This window comes from Berghia stephanieae, chromosome 11, assembly GCF_034508935.2.
Source record: "Berghia stephanieae isolate SIO BIC M18660-M18661 chromosome 11, UCSD_Bste_1.3, whole genome shotgun sequence".
In the NCBI taxonomy this organism is placed as follows: Eukaryota; Metazoa; Mollusca; class Gastropoda; order Nudibranchia; family Aeolidiidae; genus Berghia; species Berghia stephanieae.
Window position 1 is genome coordinate 34,398,326 of NC_088370.1, and position 21,493 is coordinate 34,419,818.

Consider the following 21,493-nt stretch of genomic DNA (forward strand, 5'->3'; position numbering starts at 1 on the left):
TTTATTATTATTATTATTATTATTATTATTATTATTATTATTATTATTATTATTAATTATTATTATTATTATTATTAGTATTGTTATCATTAACAATATTTTTTTTTTTTTTTTTTTTTTTATCATCATCATCAGATACAAGAGCAAATAAAAATTACCCAATATAATCTGGAGAGTTGGCAGGTCTGTAAATGAGAATTCAACACTTACCCAAAGAATTCAAAACCAGCTTCAATGACGGAGACGGACGAAACACAGCAGGAAGTCCGTCATCCTTTAGACGGTTTTCATGATTTTCTGAGTCACCACCATTGGTGGACAGGGCAGGAAACAGAGAGCAGATCTGAGGAATGCTGGATAAGAAATAAATTGATTTAAAAAATGGATTAAAAAAAAACCCCCAGAAACTTGAGCATTCGTATAGCGTAATATCCACTAAATGTGCTCAAAGCACTTTACAAGGAGTCTTCTCAGAATGTACAAAATATATTTAGTCGTCGATTTGTTTTTTTAGTAATGTATTATGTTGTCATTGGGTTTTGGTGGTTTTTTTTGCCGTTAGCTGAAAAAGGGTTTTGAGTCCAAAACTTTCTGTGTTTGGTATTTTGTTCTTTTTTTTTTTTTTTTGAGCTGTTATATTCATTCTTTGTTTTATTACTTTTTACAGTCCACAGCTTCCAGCAGCCTAGTATCACTTATATCAAAATTTTACCGCATTGTGGTAGGACACTTGCTTTCCAACTGGTAATCCCCTGGTTCAAATCCCACGCCTCAGAAAAGACTCTTTAATCACATTCTTCAACTGCACTCAGGTGTAAAGTGAGTATAATCATTATTATTATTATTATTATTATTATTATTATTATTATTATTATTATTATCATCATCATCATCATTATTATCATCATAAAGTAAGTGTAAAACTAAACATCTGTGAAGAATTACAGAGTGATGATCCAACCTGTATATCAAGATGGTGGAATCAGAACATCCAACAGCCAAGAGACCAAGTCTTTTCAAACGATGAGCATCCCCAGTGGGTTGGTCGAGTTCTTTCGTTTTCATCTGGAATTACAATAGAATTAGAACAAATAAGAATAAAATTTACAGGGGAAAAAATGATGATGATGATTATTATTGTCATCATCATTGGTATTATTATTATTATTATTATTATTATTATTATTATTATTATTATCATTATTATTATTATTATTATTATCATTATTATTATTAATATTATTATTATTATTATTATTATTAACATTATCATTATTATTATCATTAACATTGTCATCATTATTATTAGTTTCATTATTATCATTTCGTTAGTATTCGTATAATTAATATCATTATCATCATCATCATTATCATTATTATCATTAGTTAATTGTATATTTAATCTAACACACAGTGAAAGCATAATGTAATCCAAGAACATTCAGAGTCAAATATGGTTAGATGCACCAAAACTAAAAACATATAATATTGAAAATCAGATTATATAACCAATTGAAATAACTAGAGTAAATAATGTGGTGTTTGAATTTCCCTGACACTCTATCTTTATCAACATTAAAAGAGGAAATCTTCTACTTTTTATTATCATGAAACCAAAATTAAACGGAAATATGTCCTCCCTACATGATCCCGGATCAGCTGGGAGCCACTGAAACCCAGGGTCACAGATCAACTGGGAGCCACTGAAACCCATGGTCACAGATCAGCTGGGAGCCACTGAAACCCATGGTCACAGATCAGCTGGGAGCCACTGAAACCCATGGTCACAGATCAGTTGGGAGCCACTGAAACCCAGGATCACAGATCAGTTGGGAGCCACTGAAACCCAGGGTCACAGATCAGTTGGGAGCCACTGAAACCCAGGGTCACAGATGAGCTGGGAGCCACTGAAACTCATGATCACAGATGAGCTGGGAGCCACTGAAACCCATGGTCACAGATCAGTTAGGAGCCACTGAAACCCATGGTCACAGATCAGTTAGGAGCCACGGAAACCCATGATCAAAGAGGAGCTGGGAGCCACTGAAACCCATGATCACAGATGAGCTGGGAGCCACTGAAACCCAGGATCACAGATGAGCTGGGAGCCACTGAAACCCATGGTCACAGATCAGTTAGGAGCCACTGAAACCCACGGTCACAGATCAGTTAGGAGCCACTGAAACCCATGATCAAAGATGAGCTGGGAGCCACTGAAACCCATGATCACAGATGAGCTGGGAGCCACTGAAACCCATGATCACAGATCAGTTAGGAGCCATTGAAACCCATGATCAAAGATGAGCTGGGAGCCACTGAAACCCATGGTCACAGATGAGCTGGGAGCCACTGAAAATTTTCAAAATCTCGGAAGTCCGTGGATCAGCGGAAAATTGAGAGCCCTGACTACCACTGCAATACATTATTAACTGATATGGCACATCCACACTCACCTCATGACTAAAACCTCCTACGGAACACCATGCCATACTTTTCACAGTACCCGAATCTTGAGCAATTCCAAACGATAACCTTGTTAAGGAAATTAAAGAGTTGAAAAAAAATAGAATTACAACATCCTAATTATTACTATTATTATCTATTATTATTATTATTATTATTATTATATTATATATATTATTATTATTATTATTATTATTATTATTATTATATTAATATTATATTATTATTATTATTATTATTTATTATTATTATTATTATATTATTATTATTATTATTATTATTATTCTATTATTATTATTATTAATTATTATTATTAATCATTTTATTATTATTAATTATTACTTTTATTAGGAGCTACATCATATCAGTTTTAATCTTATTATACTTATGTCAATTAAAATGATTAGCTTAACCGCATGCCTTATCATTGTATTCTTTGTGATTTGACCAATGATTCTTATCATCAAAGACAACTATATACTCTATTATTTTATTAAAGATGGGATTTAATGGATTAAACTATTATTGTTTGATTCATTTTAGATCATCATTCAAGCTCATTGGTTTAGCATTTCAATTCAAGTCATTTTTAACTTAACAAGAGTGGTACACCACTCAACCAACAGTCTTACACTCTATACCATTGGCAAGCCCGCTCTCTGTAGCAATGTCCAAAAACTGATGATTTGCTCTGAACCCATCAGTGGTTTAGATCACTCACCCAGTCATGGGTTTTGCACTTGTCACCACTCAGTGTCAAGCACTCGGCTCACAGTCATGGGTAAGACCACACCACTCATGGTACCCGATAGGACCCCCATGTGAAGAAAACCGTTTTCTGGGATACCAACGTAATAAGATGGGATTTAGAACTGACTAACCAACTCATGTGGTTCCTGCACTAGCGAACATGGTTTAGCACTCCACTCAACCCAAGCTCATGTGGTTTAGCACTCCACTCAACCCAAGCTCATGTGGTTTAGCACTCCACTCAACCCAAGCTCATGTGGTTTAGCACTCCACTCAACTCAAATTTCTTGTGTTTTTGTTCCGACTCTCTCCAACTAATATATGTGGTATTAGTCTTTAATCTTGCAGAACATACATCAGTGACAGTGTTCGTATCCACAATGGCAATCAATGTTCTCATGTGATTTGAACTGGATAACTAAACTGGGTTTACACCTATAGCTCATGTGGTTTAGCACTCCACACAACTCAAAAGTTTTTCTTTGAGATTTTTTCTTTCTGATCTCTCTGTCCACCTAATTGTGATTGGGTAGCTAGTTCTATTAGATCTGGCAGAAAGTACATTGCGGCTGACAAGTGTTCTGTCCAAAGAGTGGCATTCAATTGTTAATCTCTGTTAAACACAACAGAAAGTGAAATCCAACTCCTTATGGCTATGAAGGATTAAATTTTCAGACCTGCCTACTTAAAAATTAAAAAATTCTAAGATTTTAGGAGATAAACATTGTAGTCGCAAAAGTTAACTTTATAGATAAGCAATTTACCCTTTCAAGGCTTAAACAACACCTATACCTCCTAAAATATAATATTATCCGACATCAATAGCATACACTTTGATGGGACTAATCAGACACACAAAATGTGTATTGAATGACCATAGAGAACATAAATAAATAGACCAGCACAACTTCCGTGGCTTTTTATGCCATTTCCATCCGTCCGTTACTCCCTGCCAAGCACAGTATTTCCGTAACTGCCAAGGAAGTTCCATGAAATAGGTCTCACAAGTTGAAAATCTGCCTGAGCCTTTGCTTTTCAGGACATTGATGAAGAGTTTTCTTGATGAAATGTAACACATGTAATGTATACATTTTCATTGTAAAACATCGTTATTTTCACTAGCTGTCCTCTAAAATAATGGATAAAAAGCATCACTGGAGGGAAAAACCTGAATTATGTCAAAACTAATTTTAAAATGCTGATTATATCTATATATGTGGCCAAGTGGTTACGGCATTGCACTGTGACCCGGAAGGTCCCGGATTCGAGCACTGCTTCTGGCACTTTCGTTTTTATCCTTGGGCAAGATTATTAACATGGGTGATTCCTGTTGACATCAGACATCTTGTTTGATGAATTATCTATATTTCTTCATGAAATACCTAGGGAACGATATCTTATGATGTCATGGCGGAAAGGGCATAAAAGAAAAAGAAAAGAAATCTATATGGGTGGCAGGTCTGACATAGTCATGAAATAAAAAACAAACATAAAAATATCGATACCATTGACATTTGCTGTTTCTCCAAACAACAGGCTCACAGGCTGCCCTGGTTCATCTCCTTTAGGAACAGACGTGAACAGTCCACTGTGTTTTAAAGATGGCAGGTATTTTTGTCGTTCACTGGAAAGACAAGAGGGGGAAAATGGGAGAGAAAATCTTGAACAATTGACAACACATTAATTTGAGACATTTCAATCTCTTGATTTTTGGTGAGGTTAGATAAGATAAGATTAGATATACTTTATTTATCTTGAATGGAAATTATCAAAATGTTACATATCATTCATCGTTATATTAGCACAGATTTATTATACACTCTCATGAACTAATTGATGAAAATACGAAGCTAATTAAAATCAAAATAAACATCAAATATAATAAAATAAAATACAATATTCATAAAATATACAGGTTAGAGTTGTTAGATTGTTTCATTGCTGCCTTAGTGCGGCAATGTGGTCTAGTGGTATGACACTCGTTTTCAGATCGGAAGGTTGGCGCATAGTTGAGTCCTTGGAAAAGGCTCTTTACTCACATTCTCTCACCTTACTCAGGTGAAAAATGAGTACCTGGCCGTTAACAGCGCTGTCTCTGTCTGGGAAAAAATGTAAGATCGCCTAAAAGGTGTCATGTTTCATTCTACATGTTGCTGTTGGTCAGGGACCCCTTGTAAAGCGCTTTGAGCACGTTTAGTGGATATAAATGCTCTAGCTTGTATTTGTTTTTTTTTGCTCTAGTTTGTAGACTTTATTTTAACAAAAACGTGTATGTTGATTACTGGAGAGATTTTTGTCAAAATGTAAGTGTAAACAAGGTAATATCATTATGATGATCTACCCTGGCTTCAGGATTGTATAAAAGTGCATAGTTGCCTATTTCATTCATTCATTTTTTTTACAGGTTTTCATTTGTAGTTTTATTGGCAAGAATCAATCATAAAGTCCTGGCATATTAAATTGGAATTGTGATTCCTTATAGGTGTATAAAAAAGTTTGTCCATTAGACAAAATAAATTAAGTTTTTAAAAAAGAAAGATAAAATAATCTTAAAAAGAAGACTGACAGCATTAGATGGAGGGGATATTGCAAATGTAATACCTTAGCTGCCCTGTTTATATTTATAAACTAAGTCATTCCTCATCCCTTGAATACGTCACAATACAAGAAAAGTAATTTAGACCAAAAGTAGATGTCAATTTGCACTCAATTTTTTAATTTTTTTTTTTCATTATACTTGTAAATTTTCTCATATTCGCCTATTTTGTTAATACAATGTTTTTAATGTTTATCAAAATACAAAATACACAATTGCACACTTTTGGCACAAGACAGGGTTTGTACCCAACACATTATACATTTGGATATTTGCTTATTTGAAGTTTCTAATGTTATCTTGCTATAGACAGACACGCCCTTAAAGACGAACTATGCCCAGAGACAAGTCTGTATAATATTTCAATTTTTTTTTTTTAATTACAAGACTTTCTTTCAGATTGATATGAATTTTTTTTTAATTTTTATTTTTATTATCTATTTTTTAATTTATTTTTTTTTCTGTTTTTGTTTTGTTGTTTTTTTATGATGAAAAAAATAACTGATAGAGATGAAGGCTGTCAAAACAGATTCATTACTAAATTTAGTAAGAGGGGTCGTCTTTTTCGAGGCGACCGCTATAGTAGTTATTATTAACCACACCTGTCTCCAAGGGGTGCCCAGTCCAAACATGCAGGTACCAGATTTTCAAACAAAAACAGGTCCTTTGTCCTTTTGAGTTCTTTGTAGAAATGGACAGCATTCTGGGCAGAGGCAGAATCGACCTTGTAGCAAGCTAGAATTCTCCAAACAAACTCTTTCAAAGTACCTGGTGGGAAACGAAAAAAAAAAAATCTGATGTTTTATTCCTAAATGACCCGGAAGAGTCTCCAGCACTAAAAAAAAAAATCAATTTTTAAAATAAAGCAAAGAAAATAGTAAATATTTGCCTTTAACTAAACTGAATTAGGAATTTGGAAGAGGGGGGGGGGGGGGGGGGGGGGGGGGGGGGGGGGGGAGGGGGAGATGAGAGACTCTTTGACCGTTAATTGTGAGAGCAAAATTGCAACTTTTATTATCTAATGAAAAAGAAGAAAACACAATAAAAAAAAAATTAATGTTCACACTAAGCTGAAAGTGAGCCGTGAACTGAAAATTTATTGAAGAAAACCACTGCTCGTCAAATTTTTTTAGCCCCAAATTTTATGCATCGTTTAATCATCTGCTCCAGTCTGCACAAGTGCTTCGTTACCAAGTGAACACTTCTAATTGTTTACATATCAAGATGCTATTATTTGTGGATAAGATGTGCCATATGTTTCTCTGCCATCTGTCTGGATTACAAGAGATGTATGAATGTCTTTATTGTATTTTTCTACTGGTTGAAGAAGGGTGTTTAGCCTGAAATATTCTGTTTGGTATTTTATTCTTTTTCAAAGCTTTTATAGATAGAATGAAGTTGACGTCACTCGGGTCTTTGTTATTGTTTTTTGCCATCCGCGTTTATGAGTAAATCTCACTAAATTGTAATAACCAGACTATAAACGTTCAAGGTTACACATGGTTGTGTGTGTTGGTTCGTTATACTTCAAGATGGCAATGTTGTGAGCTTCTTAGCCAAGTGCATACTATCTATATTCATTTTTGTTCATACTTTTGACAGTCCCCAGCCTTTAGCAGCTTAGAATCAATTTGAACCATGATAAATGTTTCTGGCTCAAAACATTCCTTTTTACACAATTTGTTCTTTTTAGCTTTTCTTTGCGGCTATGTGGTCTTCTGGTATGACAATCGCTTTCTGATCAGAAGATCCTAGATTCGAGCCTCACGCTCGGCGCATAGTTGAGTCCTTGGAAAAGGCTCTTTACTCACATTCTCTCACCGTACTCAGTGTAAAATGAGTACCTGGCCGTTAACAGCGTTGTCTTTGTCCAAAAATATTGTAATATCGCCTAACAGACGTCATGTCCCGTCTAACATGTTAAATGTTGCTGTTGACCACTGACCCCTTGTAAAGCGCTTTGAGCACATTTAGTGGATATTGCGCTATATAAAGCTCAATTTATTTATTTATTTTTTTTTTTTCAAAGCCAATATATTTATTTTTGTTCAATTATATTTCTTTAAATATGCATGTCTTAAAATCAACTTACGTGGCTTTCTGCTATATTTCTCGGGGTCGGTTTTCACTTCAATCAAATCATCATAACTTTCCTCCTCACCACTGTCCTCTTCTTCATTAATATCACTTTCATCATCGTCGTCATCGTCATCATCATAATCATCATCATCATTCTCATCATCGTTATGGTCGTAATCTCTCTCCTCTCTTTCCTTCTTTTTGAGCATTTTGGCATTTTGGGGCTTATTGCTGCCTTCATCTGTCATGTCCAAATTGCTGATCATGGTCAAGGCACTGTAATAAATTAGTTTTGTTTTGTTTTTGTTTTTAAGGGTTTTACGGCGCTAGCAACACATTAAGGTCATATCAGCGCCAATAAAAAGGAAGAAAATGGGATAGTAAAACGTTCTAGAATTACAAATAAAGCACCCAAGAAAAAAGAAGACAAAGGGGAATTGGTTCAAATAGGAAACAGATGTAGATTCCAAGAGCACACCATCAAAATACTTAGTTTGAGATCACCTAAAAGTCTCATCCAGACACAAGCACAGGTCCCCACTTAGAGGAATACACTCAAATGTTTACAAATGATATATAATATACAAAACATAATACAGTGCATAACAGAGAGAAGGAAAAAAATATCATCTCCCAAAACTAACTATACATTTGACTGTTTCCCTCTCAGCCAGGGTATCCGGCAAGGGCCAGGACAAAACCAAGTAATCTCATTCCAAGACAAAGACAGAAAGCAAGTTGGAAAACAGACATAGGGGGATAGAAGACACAATAAGTACCTCCCTGCCCACTATGGGAGGTGAGGAACCCCACCCAGGGAATAAATTAGAATAGCATTTTTAAAATGTGACATTCCATAAGGCGTGATATTCATTGCATGTGCTTTGCTCTCCTTCCTCCACCATTGAATTTCATGAATGCAATAATTATTCAATTCTACCACACTATAAAAAAAAAACATCATAGAGTACCTCCTCACATTTTGTTTGTTTGTTTTTAGGTGTTTAACAGCGCTTTCAACACTATTTAGGTCATTTAAGCGCCCTCTCCTCATATACACTGTGGATGCATTCATTCCCTTACCAACTATAGGAAAATTGTCAACCAACATTTTTCTTATTCAAATTTCTTTTGCACATCATAGAATTTAAAGAAAATGGACATTGTGGGTGTTGTAGAGCATGTTTTGCTAAAGAAGTTATGTATGGTAAGAACTTACTGCTATTATGTCAGAGTGATAAAAATCTATTTTTGTGTTAGTTGGGTGTGAAGTTTTGGGGAAAATCCTGAAAATGGCTGGTAAGGAGAGAGTTAAGCAGACAACACAAATCGTTACCTCTAAAATTAATATGGCCAGAAAAAGTTTCTAAATTACACGCACTAATTTATACACAACGCTAAATTTTTAAAATAAACAAACAAATAAATGAAAAAGTAAATAAATAAATAAAATAAAAAGACTTAATTACCTCTTGGCCGCTTGCCTTTGTAATTTCTTGCCCAGTCTCCCAGCATCATTCATGTCTCCATTCTCAATTCTCTCCCTTTCCTCCCTCCTCTGTTCCTGCAACTTGTGATCTCGCATGTGTTGAACTTTCCACATGGCCTTTGACTGTTTATTACAGACAGGGCACAGAAACATCTCCTCCTGTAAGGGAAAATGAGTTCATTTTGTTTTTATGAATGACCGAAAGACAATGTATGAGATAATAGATAGTATGCATTTGGCTGAGAAGCTCACAACATTGCCATCGGGAAGTATAACAGACCAACACGCAAAACGATGAGTAACCCCAATTTTGGCAAGCCTACTTACCAATTAACCCTCTCCTTACCAACTATAGGAAAATCGTCCCATTTGTTACGATACAACCAACATTTTTCTTATTCAAATTTCTTTTGTACATCACAAAATATAGAAATAGAAAATGAACAATGTGTTGTAGAGCATGCTTTGCTGAAAAAATTATTTATTGCAAGAACTTCAGTGCTATTGTGTCTATTGTATCTAGTTTGTATTAGTTAGGTGTGAAGTTTTGGGGGAAATCCTGAAAATGGCTGGTAAGGAGAGAGTTATATCAAACACTTTAAAAAAATAAAAATTGAGCATTTATATCGAGCAATATCCACTAAACGTGCTCAAAGAGCTTTACAAGGTGTCCCTGGTCAACAGCAACATTTAACATGTAGGACGGGACATGACGCCTGTTAGGCGATATTACAATTTTTCGGACAAAGACAACGCTGTTAACAGCCAGGTACTCATTTTACACCTGAGTACGGTGAGAGAATGTGAGTAAAGAGCCTTTTCCAAAGACTCAACTATGCGCCGAGCGTGAGGCTCGAACCCAGGACCTTCCGATCCGAAAACGAGTGTCATACCACTAGACCACATAGCCGCACTTTCAGAGCTGGACAAATTATGAAATGGTTATAAGCAAACTAGAAAACCTACCTTTCTCCCACACCATTCCACATGATGCCTGTAGTATTGGGACACGTTCAGAGCTGGACAAATTATAAAACGGTTATAAGCAAACTAGAAAACCTACCTCTCTCCCACACCATTCCACATGATGCCTGTAGTATTGGGACACGTTCAGAGCTGGACAAATTATGAAACGGTTATAAGCAAACTAGAAGACCTACCTCTCTCCCACACCATTCCACATGATGCCTGTAGTATTGGGAACTCTTGAATTTCTTTCCACATTTCTGGCACGCAATGTAACCTGCCCTGGCAATGATCACTGATGGATTGCTAACCCCTTCTAGGCAGTGTCTGCTGGGCTAAAGGAGATTTTTAAAAAGGGTAGCGATGATAATAATAAACATATTTTCTTCATCCTTTCTGAACGTTTAGAGGTCTAAAATAACGGTATAAAACAATATTGGTTTTGTCAAAATATTATACTAACGCTAACTTTCTCTTCCAGTGTTAAGTGTAAGCTTTACATCATCAGGAATCTTTACCAAAAAAAATGTAAATTTGAAAAATGAGCTTTTTATATAGCACAATATCCACTTAACGTGCTCAAAGTGCTTTACAAGGGGTCCCTGGCCAACAGCAACACTTAGCATGTGGAACGTGACATGACGCCTATTAGGCGATATTACAATTTTTTCGGACAGAGACAGCGCTGTACATGTACTCATTTTACACCTGAGTATGGTGAGAGAATGTGAGTAAAGAGTCTTTTCAAAGAACTCAACTATGTACTGAGTGAGGTTCGAACCCAGGACCACATAGCCGCACTAGATCACATTGTCGCACAAATTGCTCCAGAGTGTGGTGTCTGCCAGGCATTTCTGTGAAATCCGTGGGGGAAATGAAAGAGGAGAAGGTAAAGTAACAGCTGGATGTGCAACACAGAGACTGAACTGAAGAAGAGAAGGACAACATGCAAGAAAGTGGAGTGTGCATCCCAAATTTGTATCTGGTTTGAAGAGTGTTGATGATGGATTGCGCTCCTGAAGGGCTAAGTAAATATGGTGCTGATGGTGACAAAATAGGGAGGAAAATTTTTCACAATTGCCGAAACCCCAATTTTGTACTGCATTAGCCCTCACTTTTATAGCAGTTGAGACGATATACTATTATTGATACTCCAGCTAATTTGAGGAGAGTAGGAAACTGCACCTGTTTGTTCCATCACACACCAAATCTCTCAATGCCATTACATTGTTTGGGTAAAATGTTATTATTTTTTTAAAGAGGAAATTCCTCCTCTGACTCCAAAATCGCGGATTTCCGCTGAAAACCATCAGCACTGAGCAAGAAAAAGCTTTTCTATGGCATTTTTTTTACCTTGTACAACAGGTTCAAATTGCTTAACAATAGCTGTCAAAACATTATATTAACCTAATGACATAAACATGATCAGAAAATCAAACGAGAATTTACAACTTGAATTAACAAAATTTAAAAGCAGATTTATCCAGCAACTTTTCTCAAATTTCATACTTTTTTAACTTGACTAGCTGTAAAAAATATTTAGAAGTGAAATTAAGCTTTGACATTTCCCGAAGATGTACAAAAAGGGTTGATTTAATCATTTATGACAAGAACTAACTTTTTATAAAAATTGACCTACTAACTAAACTTGACAATATCTCAGTTCAAATATTTTCACCGTCCGACTGATTATGTCATTCACTGTAACATAGGTTATCTACATACCAGCAAAGAATGCTTGACCATCACATGGTATGTAAAGGCTGGAAAACTCTTTGTCACATTATCACAGTGACAGCACTTGAATTCCTGATTTTGTTAGAGAAAAAAAAAGAAAGAAAAATATTTCATATCAATAGCAACAGGGTATAGGACAACAATTAAAAAACAAAAGCAAAATTTTGAATAATTTTTTTTTATAAATAACAATGTGAAATCGAAAATAAGCTTCAATTTAATGAACAAAAACAGATAATGTGGACATTTTGGGTTTCCCGTTCATCAACAAAACAGGATGAATGAAACACTACAGATGAATGAGATAATATATTTTTATATATAAAATATATTTCCTCGAGCTTCGAGCAGCAACATTTACATGATCATTATTTTTAGAAAACGTATGGCAGACATTCAAAATAAACTCATCGCTTTTTTTTACCATTTACAATTTTTTTTTCAAATTGCAAAAGGAGTTTAACATCATGTTTTCAATGCATCAAATTACCAGAGTATTTGAGAGCTCCAATAGCTCAGATGGTAGAGCACTTGCTTCACATGCCAAGATACCAAAATCAATCCCGGGTTAGATTTGTTGTTTTTTTTCGGACCCAACAGTGACTAGGTAGCTGGGTTTGTTAGATCTGGTGGAAAGTACTTTGCAATATACTAGCATCCTATCCAAAGGGTAACAAGCAATTGCTATTATCTGTATTATGGTATAGGAAATGGAATAAAATCAGACTCCATGAGCCTAATGGCTCTGAAGGACTAACGGAAACTACTATAGAATGTTTGATGTCAGTTTTGAGATGTTGCAACAAAAACACCTCAATCTTAATTTATGATGAAGAATTATAATAATTCTTCATTATAAAATAAAAGGATTAGTTTTCCACTGGGATTATGAAAATTTAAAAAATACATAAATAAATAAATAAATAAATAAATAACAATGAAATTCCGTTTATTCATCTCAAAGTGGAGGTTTGTCTTTAGGGTCTATTCCAAGGGAAGACTGGAACCCAGACATCAGCTCCAGTTAGATAGATGACTTGCTAAAACCCTCAGGGCAGAAGACCAAGGGGAAGGCCACGACGAACATGGAGAAGAATTAAAGAAGCCGATATACAGAGAAGTGATAAGACATGGAATGAGATAAAAAAGCTAGCTGGATAGAGAAGGATGGAAACTGTTTGTCTGTGGCCTATACCCTGACCCAGGGTGAAAAAAGCAATGATGATGATGATGACTTGCTCGTAGCCATGAAGCGCAGTGGGTAGTCAAACTTAGAACCTTTTGGGTACAAAGAAGAGACCATACCACTGAGCCATGCTGTGGCCAGAAATGGAAACATTTTAAAACAATTTTATAGGAGTAAATATGTGACTCACCGCCTCAATCTAGTGTTATGTCAGGGTGACCCAGATGACGAGAAATGAATCTAAATCTAAATGGTCAAAAAAATTTTTTTTTTTTTTACTTTAAACTCTTACAAAACTATATATTTTTTCTCTCCAATAAAACAAATAAACTTAACATTAGCCTCATATTTCTGGCCATAAATTAATTTTTCAGCATAAATCTTGCCTTGACGTTAAAACCATTTGGAGGCAATGGGTCATTACATATTACATAACTTACCGTTGTCTTTGATGCAGGTGTTGTTTTGCCTTTTCCTTTACTTTGTATTGAATTTGAAAAAGAATCATTGCCTCCAGTTGTGTCTTCATCACCAGACCCATCACTGCAACTTTCCCGGCCTTTACCACTGGGTCTCCCCCTCCCTCTTCCTCTGGGCCTTCCCCTACCCCTTCCACTTCCTCTTTTGGAAGTGTTCAAAGCACTCATTGTGTCAAAATCATCATCATCACTGCCACCTTCACTCAATTCATTTTCAGACTCTGATTCAAATGACAGTTTTCGTTTCTTAGGAATACGACCCGATTGCCTTTTTTTACTATTTTTCTCATCACCACCACCAAGACCACTGCTAGCTCCGGCAATGCCACGACCAACACCAGGTGGTCTCCCTCTAGGACGTCCTCTACCCCTACCCCTTCCTCTCCCGCTTGTAGAAATATTCACAATACTAGTGGGACTGCAATAATCCTCATTATTGTCATTTGTTTCATTTTCGGTCTCTGAACCTGATGAAATTTTCTGTTCTTTAACAATCACATTTGACTGTCTACACTGATTATTTTCCTCATTATCATCCTCCAGACCGCTATGACCATCCTTTTCATTTTCAGACTCCGATCCCAATGAAAGTTTCCGTTTTTTAGGAATATGACCCGATTGCCATCTGGTATTATCTCTCTCATCACCACCACCAAGACCACGACCAGCACCAAGCGGTCTCCCTCGAGGACGGCCTCTACCCCTACCCCTACCTCTACCTTTTGAGGAAATATTCACAACATTAGCAGTGCTGTAACAATCCTCATCATCTACATTTATGTCGATTTCTGTCTCAGAACCTGATCCAAGTTTCCGTTTCTTAGGAATAAAATGTGCCTGTCCGATCTTATTATCTCTCTTATCATCATCACTCAGAACATCATTTTCAGTTTCAGACTCTGACCCCAATGAAAGTTTTTGTTTCTTAGGAGTACGACCTGATTGCCTTCTCGTGTTATCTTTCTCGTCACCACCACCACTAAGACCACTGCCAGCTCCAGCAAAGCCACGGCCAGCACCTAACGGTCTTCCTCTAGGGCGCCCTCTTCCCCTACCTCTTCCTCCACCTCGAATTCTAGAATCATTTTTCTCCAGATCTATCCCACAGTCCTCCTCTGATATTTTTGACTCGTCTAGCTTTCCAGTCGTTGTATTTTCACTGGATACATCATCTTCTTGTGAGAAGGTATTATTGTTTGAGCGATTCAACAAAAAATTATTGAAAGTATTTTTTCCTCTTGGACGACCTCTGGGTCTTCCTCTTCCCCGGTGAGAAATCAACTCTTCTGAGAAATCACTTTTGCTTTCATCATTCTTTAATCTTAAATCGCAATCCTTTTCAACCGATACCTGTTCTAAAGTACCAGAAATGCTTGATGAAACAAAACCATGCTCCACATCCTTGCTGCTATTTAAATCCAAATCTGATACATTGATACCACCAGACGGAGGAATATCATTATGAAGATTTGGCCTTGAACGATGGAATCTTTTTTCTTTAACAATCTCTTTCAGATTGAACAAATTCTTATCATGCTCCACAGAACCAATGCCTAACAGATCATCTTCCGACACACTATTATCATCCTCCACAACAACATTGGATTTTAACACTAAAGAACTATTGTTTTTAAAACTTCCCTTGGGTCGGCCTCTCCCTCTTTTTCCTTCAATCACATCATTCATATCACTCTCCTTCATTGAACCCGATGTTTGACATTCAGAGCTTTGCATTGAATCGAAGTGGTCAGAATGCGTATCATTCAATGACTTTTCTTCCACAGAATAATCATGGTATAATTTTTTACTGGGTCTACCACGACCTCTTTTAGTTATATGATCAGGGTTTCTGTCATGTTCTTTTTCAGACCCTACCACTGAAATTTTAGAACATGAAGCTATATCCTTATCTAGTTCTTTATTAGTTAAATTCATATTGTCAATGTTGTTTATCAAATCTTTTGTTGAACTCGTTGAATCCATCGACACCTTTTTTGGACGACCTGGTCCCCTTTTTACTACCTCATTGTCTTTATCATTCAACTCAACTGAGGTCTTCAAATCGCTCTTAAATTGTTCTTCAGCTTTCTCATTGTACCTTTTATCCTCAATAATATCCTCTTTTAAACTCCTCGATGATAAATGAAAACTCTCTTGAGTTATTCCCCTTCCCCTCTTTGTGTTCCCCTCAGGTAATTTTTTCCCAGTAGAATGATCACTCAAATCCTTACTACTAACACAATAAAAATCAAAGTCCTTATTCAAATTTGAAGACAATTCCGTTTTTCTTGGCCTTCCCCTTGAACGACCTTGAACTTTCACCTCTTTCTCAAGCCTTCCAATGTTAACACTAGCATCATCACCTGACTTCTGCAAATCTAGCTCATCTATAACATTCACCCTTTCATCTCCCAGCAACTCATTCTGCTGACCAAAAGCTTCATCTTGATTGTCCTCTGCAGAAGTTAAATTGGAGATATGACTTCCACTTTCAGGAGACTGAAGATTAGAACTTGCTTTATCAGAAATTTGTGAAGAGTTACCAGATTCCCGTTTCTTTGTAGGAAGAGGGGTGCTGGTTACAAGAACGTTGTCGTATCCATCAATTAAATCAACTTCAAAGTCTCCGAAATCTTTTTTCTTTCTGGCACGTGATGGCCGAGAATTTATGTTCAGGTTTGAATTAGACGAATCAAGAGAATTTTCCATTTTGGTATAATAGCTTAGGATGACATTACATAGGTTTTTGTTTGTTTCCAAATGGAGAAAGCCTCATATCTTTTTCACTTCTTGTTATGGCTTATTCCCTCAATGTTGTTGAAAAGAGCAGACATCATCTTCAGTTTTCCTGAAAAATAAATAAATAAATTAATTAATTGATTAATTAATTAAAACTCAAGGATACCTCAAGAAATACAAATTATAAATATACATATACAGTCCACTCCTGATAATCGCAACACCTTGGGATTAGCAAAAATGTTGCGATTAACTGAAGCTGAGTTTCCCGTCCACTATTGCCACATTTTGCTGTCTGAGTTTACACAATCTTGGGACCGTCCATGGCTACAGTATCTTTGGTCGATTTCAGATAAAATAATGGGGCACTGTTTTCACCACCAATGTTGTAAGTTTTTATAACAATTTTGATTTGACTACTGATCAGTTTCATACCATATATGGTAAACTCAAACCGATTGTTGTAAACATTGTTCTTAGCCCACCACAGACTGAGCAATTTGATTAAAATAAAAACCAAGCAAAAGCAGCTTTGATGCAAGCTGACATTATAATTAGATTGGATTAACTTTCACTCTTTTGTTCTCAACATTTATAAGAGTCAAAGAGATTAGCCATGATGAGAGACAATAAGCTCTCACCAAACCCATATGCTCAGTTGTCAATCCCAAAACAAAGAATATCGTTCAATTTCTCTTTACAACTAGCCCTCCTATCTAATGGTCACAGATTACCTCATAAACTAATACTGCAATACCGCGCCCTTTTGTGTTTAATAGAGTGTTGACACCAGGGCTGGCGAGTCGGAGTCAGAGTCGGTAGGAGTCGGTTGTTTGAGGGTGGAATCGGAGTCGGTTTTAGAAGTCCCGACCCCGACTCCTTACCACTTTCAGACATTGCATTTTTATATCATTCAATGTGTAATATTTTAGATACTAGATATAGATAGTATCCAGGCCTATAGAATTTGAAAAAAATTACATTGGTATTAGCTAAAGGTGAACTATGCTTCCAAAACCCCCTTACCTACCCAACCTTCATGCTCTCGTGCTGTACATTTAAGTTAGCATCAATGCCAATCACCCCGTACCTGACTAGAGGGAGGGGTGGGGATGCTGACTCTTCAATGTTAAAGTTAAGTTATTAGAAAGTGGGATAACCATAAGACCATAAGAAGTGACTTTATTTTAGTATAAATGGTTTCAGTTTCAATATTGTCTTAATTTCACTTTTCCTCTTTTTGTTGCTCTTAATGACAGTTTTATTCATATCTTAGTTTCAGTTTTAGACTAAAACTATTACTATTAATTAAAACTTTTTCAAAACTAAAATTCACAAATAGTAATCTTTTTTGTGTGTTTGTTTTCATGGGAAAAGGGGATGTGTTTTATCTTTTAAATTTGATGATCATTAATCAATATTAATGTGTTTATTCGAAATGAGCTAATCAGTCTGTAGCCAAAAAATGATGAAGAGCTTGTACTTTTAATGATGCAATATCAAATATGAAGCGGCTTGTATAGTTATAATACATATACTGGGGAAAAGCTAAAAGTAGCTGCGAGTGTTGGTTGCATATTATTACCTATTAATACTATGCTTGAGGAGTCGGAGTCGGTTTCAAGGCTGGAGTCCGAGTTGGAGTCGGTTTAAAAATAACCGACTCCGCCAGCCCTGGTTGACACACACCTCACTCTCGACTCTTCAACCTGTCATGATTTCACCCATCATGAAATATAATCATGAGATTTTGTTTGATTGATTTCTTGAATTTGCCACTTTTTGAGGTTGAAAATTTGTTGCAATTAACCAGTGACTTTTATATAGAATTAATTCCGTTTCTTGAGAAATGTTGAGATTAACCAAGAGTCAAATCCCAGGTTGCATTGCATTGCTATTAGTGACTCATAAGCACAGTGTCTTGTCAAGTAACATAAGTCAAACAATGTTGAATATAGTCAGCAACTGGATGGGTGACAAATATTAAAATAAAAATCTGGTCTCAATAACGTGTAAGGCATTTTACACACAAAACTCCTTGTTGTCTGTTCAGTTCTAAGTCTAATCTAAAATGACCTCTTTTCTAACTGTGTGTCAACTTTCAGTCATATTCATCTATAAACAGCGTCGTAATTAATTTTTAAAAATAGCATGTATCAAACGGCTTCGTCCCATATCTTGTCACGAATTTGGGCACTTCGTGAGCGAAAAAGAGGCCCAAAGATTTGTGCGGGATAGTCATTGCTAGCTGAAATAGCCTTGTGGCTGTGACCCGATTTTTAAAATTTTTTTGAATGATGGGTCTCAGAAAAAGTTCCATAGATTTTTTGTTTACGGATGGATTTGAATGACCTATGTCCTTCAGGAGGAATAACTCTATGGTTTGGTGTTGTTTATTTTTAAAGCAATGCCAATTTAGTATGTCTTTTGATTCTTGATAAAATAGGGTATACTTTAGTTTTGGATAATTTAAAAATGAGAAATTTGTATATCAAAATTTCAGTGACGGCACATTATTTAACATCTTAACTTTCAAATAAAATTAAATTCTGGGCAAAGCTGTATACTGCATCCACGAATTCGTTCCAGCAAAATCCTTACTCAAATCTTAGCGGCCATTTTAGGCCAGTTTTAAAATCCAATTGGTGGGTTCTCTCGGAAATGCAAGTTTCAGGTCACAAAGCCCGACAGTAAATAACAAAGGCAGATAGAATAGAAAAACATTTTTCAGCCTTTAACTTTAACTTTAAACTATCATAACGTCAACGTTTCTTCTGCTTATCTGAATCTGATTCTTACAATTATGGTGTTAGAATCGTGTTGAAAAGCACTTTATAATGATATAGGTTTCATTGAGCTAAATCCAATTTGAATTTTTTACCAAAGAAAGTTCCTATTCGGACAAATTGCCCGGACTCCTCGAGTGATGCCGAGATGCATGGATTAAGAAATATGATGGCATTTTTTAACCGCCCATATATGTACTCTACGTATATGGAGAACGCCCACTTCGGTGGAGACTTTTCCTTAATTTTTTCCTCTCTATATTTTACATTAATTTCTGAAAATATATGGCTTTATGGGAGTTTTATTTTCATTTGTCTTGGTTGGATGAACCGCCAGATGGAGGTAGATAGTAATAGTGGTTCACGACATAGGAACATTTATTAATATCATGTTTATCAGTAGCCTATAAAAGAAGCAAATTAAATTAAGGATCTCCTTACCATATCAACTTTTTCTTTAGGCTTATGTCCATGCAATTATGCTTGAGAGTTGGGGCTAGAATTAAAGTCGTTTCACTGGTAACTCGCACAAATACACTGCTTTTAGTTAAGATCGCGGTTCGTGACTTTAGTTGATCATTCTTTTACATGAACAAGCTTCAAGTGACCACATGCATAATTCAAATATTATGCTTCCAAATTAGGCTCGCTCTCATATTTACCATTATCACCATCACTGAAACAAAAGTTATAGAGGGTTTCCTTGAATGTAAAAAAAAAACCACTACCAACGACAATTCAATCCTGGACTTTGATAGAAATCAGTAACAAAGAAGTTGAAGTAAAAAATGAACTGAAGTCTAAGTGGCACTTGTCATCCACACTGCCAGTTGGCGTATTTACAGACAAAATACATGTATTTTCAGTCCAAAATCCCATCTTTCTGTTTATAATTTTTTGAATGTTTTGCATAATTAACAGGCTCATGGAAGATAGAAAAAATTATAATAAATAAATAAATAAACAATGATGATGATGATGATGATAATGATAATAATAATAATAATAATAATAATAATAATAATAATAATAATAATAATAATAATAATAATAATAATAATAATAATAATAATAATAATAATAATAATGATGATGACGATGATAATGATGATGATGATGATGATGACGATGATGATGATGATGATGATGATGATGATGATGATAATAATAATAATAATGATGATGATAATAATAATAACAATAATGATAATAATAATAATAATAATAATAATAATAATAATAATAATAATAATAATAATAATAATAATAATAATAATAATAAAATAGTAATAATAATAATAATATAATAATAATAATAATAATAATAATAATAATAATTAAGTTTGTTCGTTTTTTGTTTTGTTTTGGTTTGTTTCTTTTTTTATTTGTTTGTGATTGTTTTGTTTTGTTGTTTTTGTTTTTTGTTGGTTTTTTTTTGGGGGGTGGGGGGGGGGGGGGTTGTTTGTTATTGTTTTTTTTTGTTGTTTTTTTTTTGTTTTTTGTTTTTCTTCTTTTTTTTTGTAGTTATTTTTTTGGTTTTATTTGTTTTGTTTGTTTTGTTTTTTTTTGTTGGGGTTTATTGGGGGGGGGGGGGTGTGACAAAGGATAATAGCGGCGTGTACTTATTTCATGTCTGCTAATCCAACTGGTATGAACGAGACCATACCAATGCAAAATGTTATTGTCCATTATAACAATGTAAAGCCAGGCCCATAATTGCGTTCGGTTATCAGACCTGCGAATAAGTTCACGTCGGATAATAGAGATTAGCGGGATTCCATTGAAAATTGCCAACGTTATCAAACTACTGTATAAAGACGTTCATGCAAAAGTAAATTGTGGAAGCTCTAAAAAATCAACATAGGTACACGGCAGGGATATATTCTTTCACCATTCCATTTTTTAAAAAATGTTTTTTTGTCATTGACTCGGTGATGAGAAAGTCTGTTGGAAATGGTAAAACTGGTCTAAATACATGGACATTTACAGAGGTTTTATAGGACCTTGACTATGCGGATGACATTGTGCTCTTGTCGCACAACCCGACATATATATATACAATCAAAACCATAGACAGTTCAAAGTAATGCCCAAAAGTCGGGGTTGAAAATAATAAATGTGACAAAAAACAAAATAATTAGGATCAACTGCAAATCACAAATACACGTGAAGCTTGGAATCGAATGATGAGAGGATGTTCAGGCATTCACTTATCTGGGGGAG

The 21,493-nt window shown here is 35.3% G+C and overlaps 2 protein-coding genes across 2 annotated transcripts in view; both read right to left on the reverse strand.

Annotated features, from left to right (window-relative positions):
* The window catches only part of LOC144956655 (uncharacterized), a 16,500-nt gene extending 13,972 nt beyond the window's left edge, over positions 1 to 2,528 (reverse strand). The window contains exons 1-3 of the mRNA XM_078887303.1: positions 2,454 to 2,528; positions 962 to 1,065; positions 211 to 353 (exon numbers count right to left, since the gene is read on the reverse strand). Of these exons, the coding sequence (XP_078743429.1) occupies positions 211 to 353; positions 962 to 1,065; positions 2,454 to 2,489 (283 nt within the window). The 5' untranslated portion in view covers positions 2,490 to 2,528. The remainder of the gene's footprint in view (positions 1 to 210; positions 354 to 961; positions 1,066 to 2,453) is intronic.
* Positions 2,529 to 3,206: 678 nt separating this feature from the next.
* On the reverse strand, positions 3,207 to 19,848 carry LOC144956403 (uncharacterized). Its single transcript, XM_078886904.1, has 9 exons — positions 19,712 to 19,848; positions 13,707 to 16,593; positions 12,069 to 12,152; positions 10,538 to 10,678; positions 9,358 to 9,536; positions 7,902 to 8,164; positions 6,412 to 6,577; positions 4,719 to 4,837; positions 3,207 to 3,301 (listed from the first exon to the last, which is right to left on the reverse strand). The coding sequence occupies exons 2-9, from the start codon at positions 16,452 to 16,454 to the stop codon at positions 3,207 to 3,209; spliced, it is 3,795 nt and encodes a 1,264-aa protein (XP_078743030.1). The 5' UTR covers positions 16,455 to 16,593; positions 19,712 to 19,848.
* Between the last annotated feature and the right edge of the window lie 1,645 nt (positions 19,849 to 21,493).

Coding starts and splice junctions, on each gene's coding strand:
- LOC144956403 (XM_078886904.1), bottom strand. CDS start 16,454: ATGGAAAATTCTCTTGATTCGTCTAATTCAAACCTGAACATAAATTCT. Junction 9,537..10,537: donor TGGAATGGTGTGGGAGAGAG/GTAGGTCTTCTA, acceptor TTTCCCTTACAG/GAGGAGATGTTTCTGTGCCC. Junction 3,302..4,718: donor AGAAACAGCAAATGTCAATG/GTATCGATATTT, acceptor TTGGTATCCCAG/AAAACGGTTTTCTTCACATG.